A 17454-nucleotide genomic window follows, 5' to 3' on the forward strand; every position below is an offset into this window, starting at 1 on the left:
GAGCACTTTGCTGAGTGCTCTGCAAGGAAGCCAACAACTCAGCTCACCCATTTAAGTTTTACACCTATCAGGGGCATGAGCCAATTTTGCAGTTGGTTTCAGTTCTTCAAATAGATCCAGAACATTAATGCGTGAAACTTGGAAGGTAGTAAAGTGATAGGGAACAGCCAGCATGGTTTTGTAAAAAACAAATCATGTCAAACCAACCTGATAGCTTTTTTTGACACGATAACGAGACTCGTAGATAAGGGAGAAGCAGTGGATGTGGTATACCTAGACTTTAGTAAAGCATTTGATACGGTCTCACATAATATTCTTATCGACAAACTAGGCAAGTCCAATTTAAATCGCGCTGCAATAAGGTGGGTGCATAACTGGCTGGCTAATCGCACCCAGAGAGTAGTTGTTAATGGTGCTCAATCCAGCTGGAAAAGCATAACAAGTGGGGTTCCGCAGGGGTCTGTTTTGGGACCAGTTCTGTTCAATATCTTCATTAATGATTTGGATATTGGCATAGAAAGTACGCTTATTAAGTTTGCAGATGATACCAAGCTGGGAGGGGTTGCAACTACCTTGGAGGATAGGGTCATAATTCAGAATGATCTAGATAAATTAGAGAAATGGTCTGAAGTAAACAGGATGAAGTTTAATGAAGATAAATGTAAGGTGCTGCACTTAGGAAGGAATAATCTGTTTCCCACATACAGAATGGGAAAAGACTGTCTAGGAAGGAGTACAGCAGAAAGGGACCGAGGGGTTCTAGTAGATCACAAGTTAAATATGAGTCAACAGTGTGATGCTGTTGCAAAAAAAGCAAACATGATTCTGGGATGCATTAGCAGGTGTGTTGTGAACAAGACATGAGAAATCATTCTACCGCTCTACTCTGCGCTGGTTAGACCTCAGCTGGAATATTGTGTCCAGTTCTGGGCACCCCAATTCAAGAAAGATGTGGAGAAATTAGAGAAGGTCCAGAGAAGAGCAACTAGAATGATAAAAGGTCTGGAGAACATGACTTACGAAGAAAGGCTGAAAGAATTGGGCTTGTTTAGCTTGGAAAAAAGAAGATTGAGAGGGGACATGATAGCGGTTTTCAGATATCTTAAAGGGTGTCATAAGGAGGAGGGAGAAAACTTGTTCTTCTTGGCCTCTGAGGAGAGAACAAGAGGCAATGGACTTAAACTGCAGCAAGGGAAGTTTAGGTTGGACATTAGGAAAAAGTTCCTAACTGTCAGGGTGGTCAAGTACTGGAATAAGTTGCCAAGGGAGGTTGTGGAATCTCCCTTGCTGGAGATATTTAAGAACAGATTAGATAGATGTCTATCAGGGATGGTGTAGATAGTGGTCGGTCCTGCCGTCGGGGCAGGGGACTGGACTCGATGGCCTCTCTAGGCCCCTTCCGGTCCTAGTGTTCTATGATTCTATGATTCTACATAATGGCTACGTCTACACGTGAAGCCAACATCGAAATAGCTTATTTCGATGTAGCAACATCGAAATAGGCTATTTCGATGAATAACGTCTACACGTCCTCCAGGGCTGGCAACGTCGATGTTCAACTTCGACGTTGCGCGGCACCACATCGAAATAGGCGCTGAGAGGGAACGTCTACACGCCAAAGTAGCACACATCGAAATAAGGGTGCCAGGCACAGCTGCAGACAGGGTCACAGGGCGGACTCAACAGCAAGCCGCTCCCTTAAAGGGCCCCTCCCAGACACAGTTGCACTAAACAACACAAGATCCACAGAGCTGACAACTGGTTGCAGACCCTGTGCCTGCAGCATAGATCCCCAGCTGCCGCAGCAGCAGCCAGAAGCCCTGGGCTAAGGGCTGCTGCCCACGGTGACCATAGAGCCCCGCAGGGGCTGGAGAGAGAGCATCTCTCAACCCCCCAGCTGATGGCCGCCATGGAGGACCCAGCAATTTCGACGTTGCGGGACGTGGATCGTCTACATGGTCCCTACTTCGACGTTGAACGTCGAAGTAGGGCGCTATTCCGATCCCCTCATGAGGTTAGTGACTTCGACGTCTCGCCGCCTAACGTCGAAGTTAACTTCGAAATAGCGCCCGACTCGTGTAGCCGCGACGGGTGCTATTTTGAAGTTGGTGCCGCTACTTCGAAGTAGCGTGCACGTGTAGACACAGCTATTGTTGCAGACTTCAGCAAAGAAATGGATTAAATATAGACATATATAAAAGCCATGAAAATTGGAGAAGGACCTTTGACTGGATGACTCGTTCCAATTTTGCTTTTTTAAAGTTTATTGTTGCATTGCCTTATTTAGGAGAACATAATCATTTCCTTTCTATTGATTATACTGTGCTGGGAAATAGAAATGGAGAAGATGGGATCATATCGTTTGCTTTAGCAAAAATACTCTCCAAATAGAAATGATTTTACTGAATACCTGGCAGCAAAAATGATTTTGTACATATGTTACCACATGTTCCAATGCGTGCATTAATTTCTTTCTCCAGGGCCCTGAGGTTCAAGGTCCTGGGGCAGCCACAAATTCCAGTAACATCTATTGCTTGAAATATTTTGACTTAGAAATATTCAGGTCCTGTAGTAATTATATAAAATAAGATTAGTTTTCCTTAGGTGTTATTTATTAGGTGATGCTGTAGTATTATATAGCATATAGTACTTGCTTCTGCACATGTCGTATGCTGTGTAGGCCCTTCAGAGCCAACAGAAAGTTGAGAGAAGCATCAGTGTGTAAGAAAAATTGATTACATTTTTAGTCCATGAAAATATGTGGCCAACGGTTTCGTTTTATAAGTGATGAAAATTTATTTGAAACATCACAATTCTGGCATGTCTCGTGTTATGGTTCACTTTTGACATGTTGCCAAGGCAAAGGTGAGGGCTCATCTAAAGCCAGTAATGGAACTGAGAGGGGACAGCTGCCCTTCTGTGGCCTTTAGGTGCATATGTGACACCATTTCAATACATCCTGAGAGTGAGCTTGTCCCATACACAGCTAGCAATGGTGGCTCCTGTCCTATGGGGCAGAGCCCAGCTCCTGGCACCAAGTGAGGCAGTGGTCGTGAGTGGCATCTTGCAAATTCTCTCATGACAGAGGGATGGCTGGGCCAAGACACTGCAATCTGGTGTCCCCTTCCAATGGCAATAGTGTGGGGAGGGCAGATCTATTTTCTGGCCTAGCCAGTATCTCCCAGAGGCAAGAGTGGGTCTCAGCTGTGTTATGTGCATATGCATTGCAGCAGTGAGGGGCAGAGATGAGAGTGGGAACCAGAGGAGGGGGTGCAGTGGCTACAGTGGCACATGAGATGGGGTAGCCACTGCACAGGGTTGCATTACAAGGGACACCCTATATTTAAATACAGTAGAGTGTCAACATTTGCGAGGGTTCTGTGTTGAGAACCCTTGTGAATGTTGAATTTTGCGAATATGGCTCATGCCTGGAGCCCAGCTTCCAGCACTCCTGCTTGGAGCCCCAGGGGAAGTGGCGGCTCCCTGCACTCTTCTGTCAACTCTGGCCCATCAGTGCCGAGCAGAGAAAGGAGACAGGGTTGTGCTCTAGAGCCGAGGCCAAGAGGGGAGAGGGAAGGAGCACAGTGAACCCTGGCCCCCTGCTGGACGGGGTCTACTGCTGATTCCAGCCCTTGAGCATGTCCTGTTTGCATTCCCTGTACAGGCTCCCTCAGACAGGGCAAAAGGACAGGGCTGCCTGCCTTGGAGCTGTGCTGTGGGGCCTGGGTCAGGAAGAGGCCTCTGGCAGGCCTCTGATCAATACTCCTGAGGTGTAGCCTTCCACCCGCAGACGCTCTGCCAACGTCGCCAGCAGAAGAACATAACTGCTGGTTGTCAGTTGGATGCTGCAGCTGCAGCAGTGTATGAACCAGGTGGGCGGCAGAGCTTGGTCTGAGCAGCTGAGACCTCCTCTGAAGAGATCTGTCCACTTTTGCTGCTGGACAAAGCACCCTCCCCGAACTTTCAGCATGGCTCCTTCAGGTCTTTGTGCCTCCCTGATAACCTTTTTGCACCTCCCCTTCCCCCTGCAAGGGGCCCCAGCCCATAGTTTGGTATATATAATAGTTGGAAAGTATATAATTGGTGGCTAACATGAGCTGTAGCTCACTTTTACACGGTCAGGAAAAAGTTAATTGCAATTATGAGTGAAGCAGTGAGAACCCCAGGCAGTTCTCCTGGGCCTAAGGAGAAGAAAAATGAAGACACTCTGCAGATATAAAAGTCATGAGAAGAAAAATACATCTGGCTAAACAATGTCAATTGCAATTCTGGTAAAGCCTTTTGTACTTTGTGCCGATGTGAATTCTCCATCGGGCACAAAGGTGAAACTGTCCTGAAGCAGCACGCAGTAGCCAATGGACGTAAGAAAAACATACAGGCCAAAGGTATAACAAATATTAGCAAGTTCTTTGTCTCTTCGAACATGGGAAGTAACCACATTTCAGTGTGGAAATTTGGCACAGTTTACCGCTCATGTTAAACAGAATGGGCTGTGATAACAAGATTTCCAGTGACGTGTTTCATGATTCAAATATTGCAAACAGATGGAAAGAACCAAAGCAGAGCTATTAGTGACCGAGGTTCTGGCTTCATAGTCTGTGGGGATTATGGGATTAATTACCATTGCCACTAGAACAGCGTATATATTTCTGTGTAGCTGCTGATGTCTCACATGAGGGGAACAGGAAGATGTGTCCAAGGTTCTGACAATATTTCACCTTATCAGGAGGCATTCAGTGCAAGCTACTTGATTTTTGTGAAGACAAGGATGAATCTGCAAAAGGCATTCATTGGGCTACAACAAATGGCCGAGAGAAACACCTTCTTAATGATAATGGTTTTACTGCATACACTGTTGATAAAGCAAATGTGAACTATGACAAACACAATTCAGTGTATAAGTTGTTATGTAATGAAAAAGACTGCGCTTTGAAGGCAAAAATGCCTGGCACACAGAGTCCATAATACTTGCAAACATGCAGGTGATCAGCTGTTGGCTGACACAGAAACAATTACGTTGAAAATTTACAACCATTTTTATGTGTTTGCAAAAGGCACATGAGTTAACTCCCTTTGTGCTGGTCTAAGTCTGCTCCACTTCATTACAGTGGATCTATCCTCCATGAACTTGCATAATTCTTTTTTTAACCCAATTATATTTTTGGCCTTCTAGCATCCATAAGTTGACTGTGTGTTGCATGAAGTACTCCATTTTGTTTGTTTTAAACCTACTGCCTATTAATTGATTGGGCTACCTATAGTTTTTGTGTTAAGGTAAGGGTATTATTTGGTGGAATTGTTATAATATAATTCTTACAAAAATTGTAAATTGATCAAACTGTCCTCATTGATTCCTGGGGTTGGGGGTGAGGAGCTACATATTCTAAGGCATTTAGCACTGCGCATATTCCTCTTGTGTTGTTGAAGATAAGTCACGCTTCTGTTTAAAAATGATGTATCTAATGAGTGAATATGGGGATTATTTGTTAAACTGCTTTTATATTTGTGTGTGCACTACCTCTATAGCATCTTTTTTCTTCAAACAGTATTTTTAACAATCATTATTTTTATTTTCAGGGATTTCATTGTAAAAGCAAGCCTTCCAGTAAGTATAAGCTCCTTTAGCATGATGTTCTGGCCTTAAAAGGAATAATGCTTGTAACGTTTATTTAGTATGTTGATTACATTAGTCAGGATGAGGGATTCTATCTTAGGAAGCAGTGAGAAAATGATTTGGTAGCTATGATGAATGAACAGGTGAACAGGAGGCCCCACTGCAATGTTGTGGCCAAAAAGGCTAATGCAATCCTTGGACACAAAAAGAGGAATCCTAAGGAGGAGGAGAGAAGCTATTTTCCATCTGTACTTGGCACTATTCAGCTGCTGCTGAAGTCCTGTGTCCAGTTTTGGGGTCCACCACTCTGAAAGGAGGGTGATAAAAGTATAACATGATCTGACAGCTGTAAACTGAAACTAGACACATTCTTATTGGCAAGAGGGCATAACTTTTTGATAGTGAGGTTAATTTAACCATTGGAATAGTTTGCTGAAGGTCATGGGGGATTCTCCATCACTGCAAATTTTGACATCAAACTTGGAAATTTTTCTAAAAGCTATGTTCTAAGTATTATTTTGGGGGAAGTTACAAAGCCCATGTTATACAGGAGGTTAGATTAGCTAATCACAAGGTCCCTTTTGATCTTGGCATCTATGACTATATTAAACGTGAATGCAAAAGTTTTCAGAATTCAGTACAAGGTGAAATCCATTTCAAATGGACATTGCCAACTTGGAGAACAACAAGAAGTCCTGTGGCACCTTATAGACCAACTTATGAATCTGATTAGCTTCAAAACTGGTGAATATAGCCAAGTATGTTTTGCTATTCATTAACCATGAGTTGAACTTTAATTGTCTTCATGTTGGATCATACCTATTAGATTTGGAAGTGTGTTGAATTATCATCATAAACTGATCCAGAAGATGCTGTGGTAAATTTACAAGTTCTATGCAAAATGGCTTTATGGGTTCATATCCCTGTGAAGCAGTTTTAGTATACTTTTAGATATACTTGGACATATACTGTAAATATAATAAATACTTTAGACCACTTATAAGGGTGAATTTTATGTTTAAAAATAATTAGATTTACCCTATGAGGTCAGATTGGATCTATGATTCATTTACCTTGTATGGCTTCTGATTAAGGTGATTGTGTAATTTGAACTTCTTGCCCTGCAATAATGAAAATCTGTTCTGTATTCACCTCACAACTTTAGTTTCTTCAGTTCAAGTTTGCAAAGAGTTGAGGTATTCCCAACTGTCAAATATCAGGCATTTCTTGTTTGCTTGCTACATCATCATATATCAAAGAATCAGCTGTGGAGGGACTGATGGTAAAACCACATGAATATTGTGTTCATGCTGAAAAACAATCCTTTGCTGATATCCGATAGACCACCATGTCAACAGTATCCATAATTAGCAATCTTTCCATTAACAAAACATCAGGGTAGAGGGATTATGGCCATAATTAGTTATATTTCATAAATAGACCATTCCAGGCCAAATGTAGGTCGTACCTGCACTATGGAGAAAATTGTTTCTTACAGCTCTTATGTTGTGTAGGTCAAATTACTAGTCAGGAATTTAAAGAAATGTGTATATAATCTAATGGAAACTGTCTAATAAGGAAGGGAAAAATAACAGGGATGCTAAATATAGGATTCATGATTTGAAGATTTAGTCAGAAATAAATAGGGCAGATACTTGAAGTCTCATAGTTCTGATTTCAAGAGTGTTTGAGAACATTTAGAGGAAGGGGATTCTTTTTTTCTGTCATCTCTTCTGTCTACTGTCAATTTATCCTGAAACAAAATACATGTGGTCATGCAAAATCCATGCCTTCAGGCATTTAAATTATAGTTTTCTAAACAGTGTATCATCAGAATGTCTTATAGAACTGAAAAACCCTAGCGTGAATGGATCACTTCCTTTTATGCAGCACTTTGCTTTTTCCTATCACCTCTTGGGTGGAATGTAATAGCCATTATTTGGAACAGTGTGGTAGAGTGACACTTTTGAGTATTCGTGGGGGTAATTTACTATAAAATAAATTTGGCTTTTTGGTCTTTACACTACAGGTATCACCCTTCTTGCCATAAATTAGGACTCTATAATGACTACTAAAGGTCAAGATCTTAGTTTTAGATCTGATAGGAAGCAACATCTTCAGCAATATTGACCCCTAAAACCACTCTTGGTCAATTATTAAAGGGAGAGCCATTGAAATCAGCTGCAGGAGAGGACTTTAATCCTGGATTTAATTTGGGGTTCTAGTAATATCAAATGCCAAGATGGAATTGCAAAAAGCCAAATTAAATTAAGGTGATAACAGTGCCAACTGAAACTCGGAAGGAGATATTGTTGAATCCACCCAAACAGAATAGTTGTAAGATATGTGAATTTTCAAGATAAAGATTCTCCTGTTTGTTCCATTTAATGGACTATGTATAGGTCATCCCTATAATTATCTATAATCAAATCTGAGAAAAAAAAGCAATATTGTACAAGTGTGCAGCATTTCCTGGGATATCAATGAAGGAATCATTACTTCCGGTTGCCATTTATATTCATAGAATCATGGAATCATGTAAAGTTAGGTCTGGAAGGTACTTTAAGATGTCATCAAGTGCATTCCACTACTCTGTGGCAGGGCCACATAAACCTAATCCATCATTGATAGATCCTTTCCAACTTGTTTTTTAAAACTTCCAACAATGAGGACTACTTGATCTGCTTTGGAAGCCTCTTCCATAGCTTAACTTCTCTCAGGCTGGGTCTACACTTGCCCCCAACTTTGAAGGGGGCATGTTAATCAGGGCGATGGGAGATTATGAATTAAGTGCTGTGGTGAATACGCAGCACTTCATTAGGCTAATTCTCCCCTGTGGCAACTTCTAAGTGTCAAACTTTGAGGTGCCAGCATGTGTGTAGCAGTGGGCACTTTGAGGTGCCCGTGCTACAACAAAGTGTCTTTACTCCTCAAAATTTTGAGGAGCAAAGGCACTTCAAAGTGGCTGCGGCTACATGCAAGCCGGCATTTCAAAGTTTGACACTTTGAACTTGCCACAGGGGAGAATTAGCCTAATGAAGTGCTGCATATTCACCGCAGCGCTTCATTAGTAATCTCCCAACGCCATGATTAACATGCCCCCTTCGAAGTTGGGGGCAAGTGTAGATAAGCCCTCATCGTTAAAAAGTTTTTCTCAGTATTTAACCTACATATCCCTTTACTTATTGTTCTACCTTCCATTGATATGGAGAAAAACTGGTCACTTTCCTCTTTGTAACAAACCTTAACACACTGGGATACTGTTTTCAGGTTGTGCCTCAGTCTTTCCCAGCATTTCCTCATAGCTCAGGTTTTCTAAACCTGCCTTTTTTGTTTCTGCATCACATTGAGGACTCATATTATTTGTGGTCCTCTATAACCCCAAATCCTTCAGCATTTCTACTACCTAGACAATTATGCCCCATTTTGTAGTTGCGCATTTAATTTTTCCTTCCTCAGCCAAGTAATTTGCACTTGTCTTTATTTAATATGCTGTTGTTGAATTCAGATTGATTTTCCAATTTCTCGAGGTCATTTTGAATTTTAAAGGTGTTCTCCAAAGCGCTTACAACCCCTCCCCAGTTGGTGTCCTTTGCAGATTCTATAAGTGTACTTTCCACTTCATTATCCAAATCATTAATGAAAATATTGACTCGACTCAGGAAGGACTCATCCCTGTGGAACCCCACTAGCTATGCCCTTTGAATTTGGAAGCAAACAATTGATAACTACTGTTTGATTAGGGTCTTCCAATCAGCTGTACACTCCTTCGATAATAAAGTGATCTAGAACATCTTTCCCTAGTTTGCTTATGAGATTGTCTTGGAGAAGCAATCAAGGTATAACACATCTGCTTTCCCCCTATACACTTGCTCAGTAATCCTATCAAATTAAAAATTAAGTTGGTTTAGTGTGATTTTTGTCTTGACAAATCTGTGCTGGCTATTTCTTATAAACCTATTATTCTCCAAATGCTTTCAGATTGATTATTTGATTTGTTGTTTCATGATTTGGTCACATGAAAACGGTGCAGCTTGGTTACTCTGGGCTGGTGTGCCACAATATGAACAACCACATGTCATACAATGCTGGCCAAGAAAGATCTCTAGATTTTGCAGAAATGTTTTCTAACTGAAGAACTGCAACTAGAGTGGGATGCCATATGTAGCTCATCTTGTTAAATACTAGGTAGCTCTGAAATTATGTGAACTAAGAGAAAAGGTTTCCCAGTCTTTTCTCTTGATTTTATATTAGTTTATCTCCATTGAGCTCAATGGAATTCCAAGGGCATAAAATCATTGTTACAGAGTGGACAGACAGGGCCATAGTGTTTATGGATTGTGGTTACATTTGCTATTTAGCCCTTTTCTGTTTGGGATCAAATTCGGACCCAATGTAAATGGTTGCTACTCCACTGAAATCAACAAAGATGCACACATTAGGATCAAGTAGAAGTTTGGTTTCCCATAGATCCGTGATGATGGTCTTCCACTGCCAACAGCAGCTGCTGAACCTTCCTCTTAAAGTGAAAACCTCACAGGGTAGTGGAGATAAGAAAGCCTCTGAGTGTTAATATGACTGATTCTCTGCATCATTGGGGGGAACATGATGTGCCCATGTCCTTCTGGCTCCACCCATCACCTCCTTCTGTACAGTCAGTGTTAGGGACGTGGCTTGTTCACTTCCCGTGTGGGTAAACAGACATCCATATGTGGATGGTATTCTTGGTCACATACCCAGAGGGCACATATTAGCCCTTAGATTATAAACTGTGCGAGGCAGGCATCTAGCCTTTTATTTATAAGACTGGTGCCATACAGAAATGATTAATATCAGTCATCATTTCACTGCTAGTAGTAGTAGTTCTGCAGAAAAAGATCTCGGAGTTGTAGTGGACGAGAAGCTGGACATGAGTCAACAGTGTGCCATTGTAGCCAAGAAGGCTGATGGCATATTGGGTTGCATCAAGAGGAGCGTTGCCAGTAGATCCAGAGAAGTGATTATTCCTCTTTATTTGGCTTTGGTGAGGCCGCATCTGGAGTACTGTGTCCAGTTCTGGGCCCCCAATTATAGGAAGGATGTGGATACTCTGGAGAGGGTCCAGCGGAGGGCAACCAAACTAATTAGGGAACTGGAGTATATGACCTATGAAGAAAGGTTGAGAGAAGTGGGACTGTTTAGTCTGCAGAAGAGAAGACTGAGGGGGGACTTGATAACAGCCTTCAACTTACTGAAGGGAGGTTGCAAAGAGGCTGGAGAGAGGCTGTTCACAGTGTTCATGGATGGCAGAACATGGAACAATGGTCTCAAGTTGCGGTTGGGGAGGTCCAGGTTGAACATTAGGAAAAACTTCTTCACTAGGAGGGTGGTGAAGCATTAGGAGTCTCCATCCCTGGAGGTATTTAAGTCTCGCTTCGACAAAGCCCTGGCTGGACTGCTCTGATGGGTTTGGTCCTGCCTAGGGCAGGGGGCTGGACTTGATGGCTTTTTTTAGGTCTCTTCCAGCTCTATTGTTCTATGATTCTATGTACTAGCCCAGCTTAAATGAAGTGCTGCAGTGTATGTGGCAAAGCCATTGTGTTACAATGGAGAGTTCAGTAAACACACCCTAGTAACTCCTTCAAACAAGCTTTAGGTGAGTATATATTAAAATTCCTCAAGTCAGAACAGTCCCAAGTAATTACAGATCTATACCAAGGCCTCATTAATCATATATTTTCAGCCTTGATTTCAGGACAACATCTTTTAAACAGAAAAGCATAACCAATACGTGGGGGGTGAAACCAACTCTGCCCCCACAAGTCCTGAATAATCAGGTTCTGTGTGGTGGGGGCTGGGATTTGGAGGGTTGGGCAGGCTGTAAAGAGCTGCTGAAGCATAGCATGTTGCATGGAATTTTGGGGACACAGTACTGCCACTCCATTACTCTTGGCTATCCACAGTAGACACGCATGGGATTGGCATGGAGAGCCAAGCAGAGACGTGTGGGATGCACAACTCTGGAGTGAGGGGTGGCAGAACCAGGAGCAATGATCCCAAGTTACCCAGGGAGAGGTGTAGGTTGGGTATTAAAAAAAAAAAACGATGCATTGGCATGCGTTACTGAGAGAGCTGGTGGAATCTCCATTCCTAGACATTTTTAAGTCCCAGCTTGACAAAGTCTGGGCTGGGATGACTTAGTTGGGGTTGATCCTGCTTTAGGCAGGGGGCTGGACTCGATGACCTCCTGAGATCCCTTCCAGCCCTAGGATGCTATGATTCTAAGTCTGAGAAGGAAAATAAAGGAGGATATAGCCAGTATGTTCTGGGTGTGGAAATGCACCACTGTATCACAAACAGAATCTCAGCCAAGGATAAATGGGCCCCTCTTGTATCACTGATTGTGAGCTTCATGGTCAGAAGGGCATAGAAAATCCAATAGGTGTGAAATGTTTCGTCATGACTAGGAAGACAATGGTGCCCCCTTGTGTAAAAATGAGATTTAGCAGCAGCCCACACAGTCCACCAGCCCCCACTGAATTCAATTCTAAGTCCAAGAGTGCCTTTGATCACAAAACAATGAATTTAATGGGTAGGAGAAAGCCTAAAAGTACTCACACTGTAGTCAGCTTCAGCGACTACAACTTTGACTAGGAACTCCTTTCCTGTGCCCGAGTTGAACTATTTGTCATGTAACTGTGACCTGTAGATATTTCCTTATGAAGCTGCCACACCACCAAAATATCCAAGCAATTAAAATGCTCTGCTATTCAGGCCTTTGCTTTTCTGTCTCACAGTTCCTCTCATAGAAACACACTGAAGTGAAAACCAGGCTCCATTAAAGTCTCTGTAAAATCTCCAATTGACTAAAATATTCCCAGGATTTTTTTGACCATATTTCTGATCATCTTTAAAATGCTGTATGGTCAGGTGTATTTAAAATGCTATATGGTCAGGTGTATTTATATATTTATGTATTTTCGTATTCACAGCTGGTATTTTTAACAGTTTCTGCCGCAATTCTCCTGCCTCTTTATCTTCTAATATATTGAAAAGCATGAAGCTCTCAACAACAATGAAGTGTGTACCAGGAAGCCAATGTTCTCTTCACTTAAATGTTAAAGGAACACTTCATCTTGACAGTAGGACAGCAGGTTGGTTACTGAACCATTTTTGGTTTTACCCTACTGTTTGTTTATGGTCCTTCAGCCAGATTTTGTTCCATATCACAGTGTTCATATCCAAGCTGAGTTGAATTAACTATATCAGTAAGACTGTGTGGAAAAGCATGTCTATTTCTTTATTAAAATCCAAAAGTGAAATCCTGGCTGTATGGATGGAAATTGGAATTTTGCCATTGACTTAGTTGAACAAAAATTGTACCCCTAGGCTACGTCTAGATTACAATGATTGGTTAACAGAAGTTTTTGTCAGAAGAGATCTTCCAATAAAACTTCTGTCGACAGATCACAGCCAAACTGCTAAGCAGATCCTCTCTGTAGACAAAGAACAGACGGACTGCCTGGCCATTCTCTCAATAAAATGGGCAACAGGAAGCATAGCAGACAGGGCTGCCCGTTGTCCCAGAAGACCAGTTTGTTGACAGAGGGCCTCCTGGAATATCCAGACCAGCTTTGTGTCAACAGATCTTTGTCAACAGGTGTTATGCCTTGTGGGGAATGGGATAAGGCTATCAACAAAAGTGCTGTGTTCTGTCAATTTACTGTTGACAGAATGCCTTGGGAATCTGGACGTTCTGCAGGTTTTGTCGACAAAATGGCAGTTTTATAGACAAAACCCTCTAGCGTAGACGTAGCCTACTAAATTACAATTAAGATATTTCCCTCTTCCACTAAAGTCTTGGGCCCGTCACTGCCTTTCTATTTGTGTATCTTTATGCCTGTCTGATGCTCTGTTGACTTCATGATGGACCAGTAGACCAACCACACAAAAACAGCTGTAGTACTGAGGCCTAACATTGTAATTCTGTCTGCAAATAAAATAAGAGCAATCAAGCTTTTTAGCATAAGCTGTATTTTGCAAATCCGTGCTGTTTATGTGGACAATTCTCTAGCCTTTTAGACGTTTCTTGACTCTTTTTTTGTCATGATTTATTTCTCCCTGGATAAAGACTGATCCAAACTAGAGTGCTGGATTTAAGCCCTCTGAGCTTTGGGATGGTGTGCATTCAGATCTAAATATGGACCATGACCTTAAAAACACTTATTCACATGCTTAACTTTGCAAATCATGCATAGCCTGATTTAAGTCAAGTGCATAAATTTAAGCACCTTTCTTACCTTCCGAAGACAAGGACTTAGATTTGAATACTGTGATCCAGGTCTTTTTATGCTAGGGGTACAAGTTAAACTTCTGGGACAGTAATTGTCTAAGTCACGCTTCTTTACTGTTTTGAAGTAAATTTACTTTCTCCAAGAAAATCCTGCCCCATATTTTGTGATTACTAATATAATTGTCAATATTGTATTTATTTCCTTATACTCTTAATATTCTAGGTTTTATATTGTCAAATCTGGCAGATATATCTATATATCTATATCTGCTTTATTTGCCAGTATATATACACTGAGTATTCCCTAATATGTTTTTACCACTAGCTATTCAAATAACAGGCACCCTTTTGAAACAATGAGCCAGGAAATGCTGTGGATGGGGTTGAATGGCAGACATACCCCTCCGGCACCACAGCCGTCCGCTCCCAAACTCCCCCACCCTGCACATGCCAAGGGCGGCTCTGCAAGGCACAGCACTGCAGACCCTGTTCCTGGAGCTAAACCAGGATCATGCAGACTCCCATGGCTCCCCTTCAGCTCCCCAACAAGGACACCACCGATGACCGGGTCAGACTGCTGGCCATGGTTGTCTTCACAGTCCTCCACCTTCTTTGGCAGCCAACCCCTCCTGCCCCGGTCCTGCAGACCCTTGCCACAAGGCACCATGCCACCCATCCCCCGTACCGTCTGGTGCTTGTGGCACTATCCCACCAGCACCAAATGGTGGGACCGGCTGGTGATGCTTGAGTGGGATGATGAGCAATGGCCCCAGAACCTCTGCATGAGAAAGGAGACATTCCTGGAGCTATACTACTGGCTGGTTCACACCCTTCAGCACCAGAACCCGTGGATGTGGCCTGCACTCCCCATGGAGAAACGGGTTGCGATCGCCATATGGAAACTGGCCATCCTGGACAGCCAAAGCTCAGTTGGCCACCACTTTGGAGTGGGCAAGTCCACCACTGGGGCCATTCTCCTGGAGGTAAGACATGCTTGGGTTGCACACCCACCATGGCGTTGCGGCGGGTAAGGGGGGGCTCCTGGGCATGGTCGACTGTTGGGGACTGGGGGCAGGGGCCATAGAGGGGCAGGGAGGGGACAGAGGAGGAAGCTGGGAGAGGGTCAGAAGGTACAGGGAGAGGCATGGGAGTATGGCCCAGGGATAGGGGTTCTGAGGCACCTCGACATGCACTCACAGTGTGCACACCCTCCATTCCATGCAGGTTGTCCAGGTGATCAATGCCATCCTTCTGTGGAGGGTCATCCAAGTCGGGGACCTCGCCGCCGCCTTTGAGGGAATTGCCAGGCTGGGCTTCCCCAGCTGCTTTGGGGCCCTGGATGGGACCCATATCCCCATTCGGGCCCTACACCACAATGCGGGGTGATATATCAATGGAAAGGGGAACGACTCTGGGGTACTTCAGGCCCTCGTGGTCACCCAACGCCAGTTCACAGGTGCCTGCATTGGCTGGGCTGGGTGAGCTCACGATGCCTGGATTTTTGGCAACTCCTGGCTCAGCTCCAGGATGCAGGAGGGGACCTACATTCCCCCGAGGAAGCTTCCCACTGGGGGAAACCACCATGCCCCCCTGCATTGTGGCTGCTGCTGCCTACCTGCTGCACCTGGGGCTCATGAAGCCCTACCAGGACAAACCCATCCCCCCAAGGAGCAGTCAACAAGTGCCTGAACCAGGCCCGCAGCATGGTGGAGTGGGCCTTTGGCCACTTGAAGGGGAATTTTCGATGCCTCCTCTTGTGGCTGGAGCTCAGCCCCCAGAATGTGCCTATGGTGGTGGAGAACAAGCATGAGCAATTTGTGCAGGGGTGGGCTGCTGAGGCTGTGGCTGGCTGAGAGCAGCCAGCCCATGCCCCATGCCATCAGGCGCACCAAGACAGGGTGCGGGTCAGGGAGGCCCTCAGGGTGGTCTTTTGCTAGGGTGCCCCACTGACCCTTCCCCAGGCATCCTCCATCACCCCCCCACATGCCCCACCACTGCCCCTCACGCACCCACACCTCCCCCACCCCCACCCATCACACAGGGCATGGGGTGGTTGTAAATAAACTTGTTAACACTTGTAACAAAATGTCTTTGAACAACTACATGAATGGGGGGAGCTATATACGGGGTAAATGGGGAGAACTGTGTACAGTGCTGTGGGAGGGGGGTGGGGGCACCTGAACCTGGAGGAGGGAGTGGGTGGGGGGGGCCTCATTCTTCTGCAGGAGTCGGGGGATGTGACCCCTGCAGGCCGTGGATCCCCTGTCACCCTGGGTCCGGGGTCCTCAGCACTGATGGGATGAGGCCAGGCCCACAGGGAGGTAGGGGCATGGTGGGGATGCTGTGGCGATGGCCTTGGCAGGAGGGGATGGGGGGCAGGGGAACCAGTCCAGCATGGCCTGCCCTAGCCATGAGCATCTGAACCAGTTCCAGCAGGGTGGCTGGGGGGAGGTTGGGTGAGATCAGGGCAGCGAAGTCAGGGACAGTGTGCGGGGAGGTGGCAGGAGAGGTGGGAAATAGCAGAGGGTGGCGGGGGCGGGGGGGCGAGTGCTTAACAACAGCCCAGGTGAGGGCCTGGAGGGCCATGGCAACCTCCCCCAGGCCTCGTTTCGCCACCCCATGTCCACCTCCTCCAGCTTCAGCCACTTCTGGAGCATGACAGTCTGCTCCCGGGTGGCCACGGTCTGTGATGCAGCTTCTTCCTCCTCCTCCCTGTGGTGGTGGCAATGCACCCTCGAGGCACAGGCCTGCCTGGGCAGCATGAGTTGCAGTGCCCTGGCCCCCTCAGCATTCAGTGGGTGGCTCTCCTGCCCAGCACAGAGCTTGCCTGGCCCTCAGACAGCAGTGCTGTGGAGACAGAATGGGAGAGGGGGCAACCCATCAGCCCTGTGACCTAGCCCTGGGGGCTGTGGTGGATCTTATGGCCCGGGGCTCCTGGTGGATCCTGGACACCCAGGGGTACCCAGATGGGGAGGCCATGCACCAGGTGTGGTCTGTCCCCTGCCCCCAGTACCCTGCCCCGGGCTTGTGGGTGGTGTTGCTGTTCACGGAAGGGGATGCTGAGTGCTGTGCACAGGCTGGGATGCATCAGGATGGGGCTGGCAGCCATGCGGCTGCCCCCTGCCAGGTGTGCTGGGTGGCCCCACCTCCAGCCCGGGGTGTCTGATTCACCAGTTACCTACCTGAAGGTCCCTTGAGGACTTTGGGGATAGCCCAGATGGAGGGAGCTTGAGAATCTGGAGAGTATGGCTGTCGCCAGGGCCCCCTCCTCGTCCGAGGACACCTCCAGCTCCTGGTCCTCGGTTCTGGCCATGGCTCCCAACAAATTGTCTGACACCAGCTGGGGCTCATCTCAGATGCCACCATGTCCAGCATGGCCTCTGGCTGAGCCACATCCTTCAGCCCCAGTAGCTGATCAAGGGCCTTGTACTGGCGGCAGCCAGTGGGTGCTGCCCCTGAGTGGCTGGCTGTGTCCCAGGCCCAGGTATATGCCTGCTGCAGTTCCTTGACCTTAGACCTTACTTGGTTGGCCATGCAGGGTGGGTGGCCCTGGATTGTGAGACCTGTT

The 17454-nt window shown here is 45.4% G+C and overlaps 1 protein-coding gene across 1 annotated transcript in view; it reads left to right on the top strand.

Moving 5' to 3' along the window:
* IL17REL (interleukin 17 receptor E like) overlaps positions 1–17454 on the top strand; it is a 76214-nt gene that overhangs the window by 22940 nt on the left and 35820 nt on the right. The window contains exons 2-3 of the mRNA XM_074984130.1: positions 5578–5605; positions 12586–12735. Of these exons, the coding sequence (XP_074840231.1) occupies positions 5578–5605; positions 12586–12735 (178 nt within the window). The remainder of the gene's footprint in view (positions 1–5577; positions 5606–12585; positions 12736–17454) is intronic.

Source organism: Carettochelys insculpta, chromosome 1 (genome assembly GCF_033958435.1).
Source record: "Carettochelys insculpta isolate YL-2023 chromosome 1, ASM3395843v1, whole genome shotgun sequence".
NCBI lineage: Eukaryota > Metazoa > Chordata > Testudines > Carettochelyidae > Carettochelys > Carettochelys insculpta.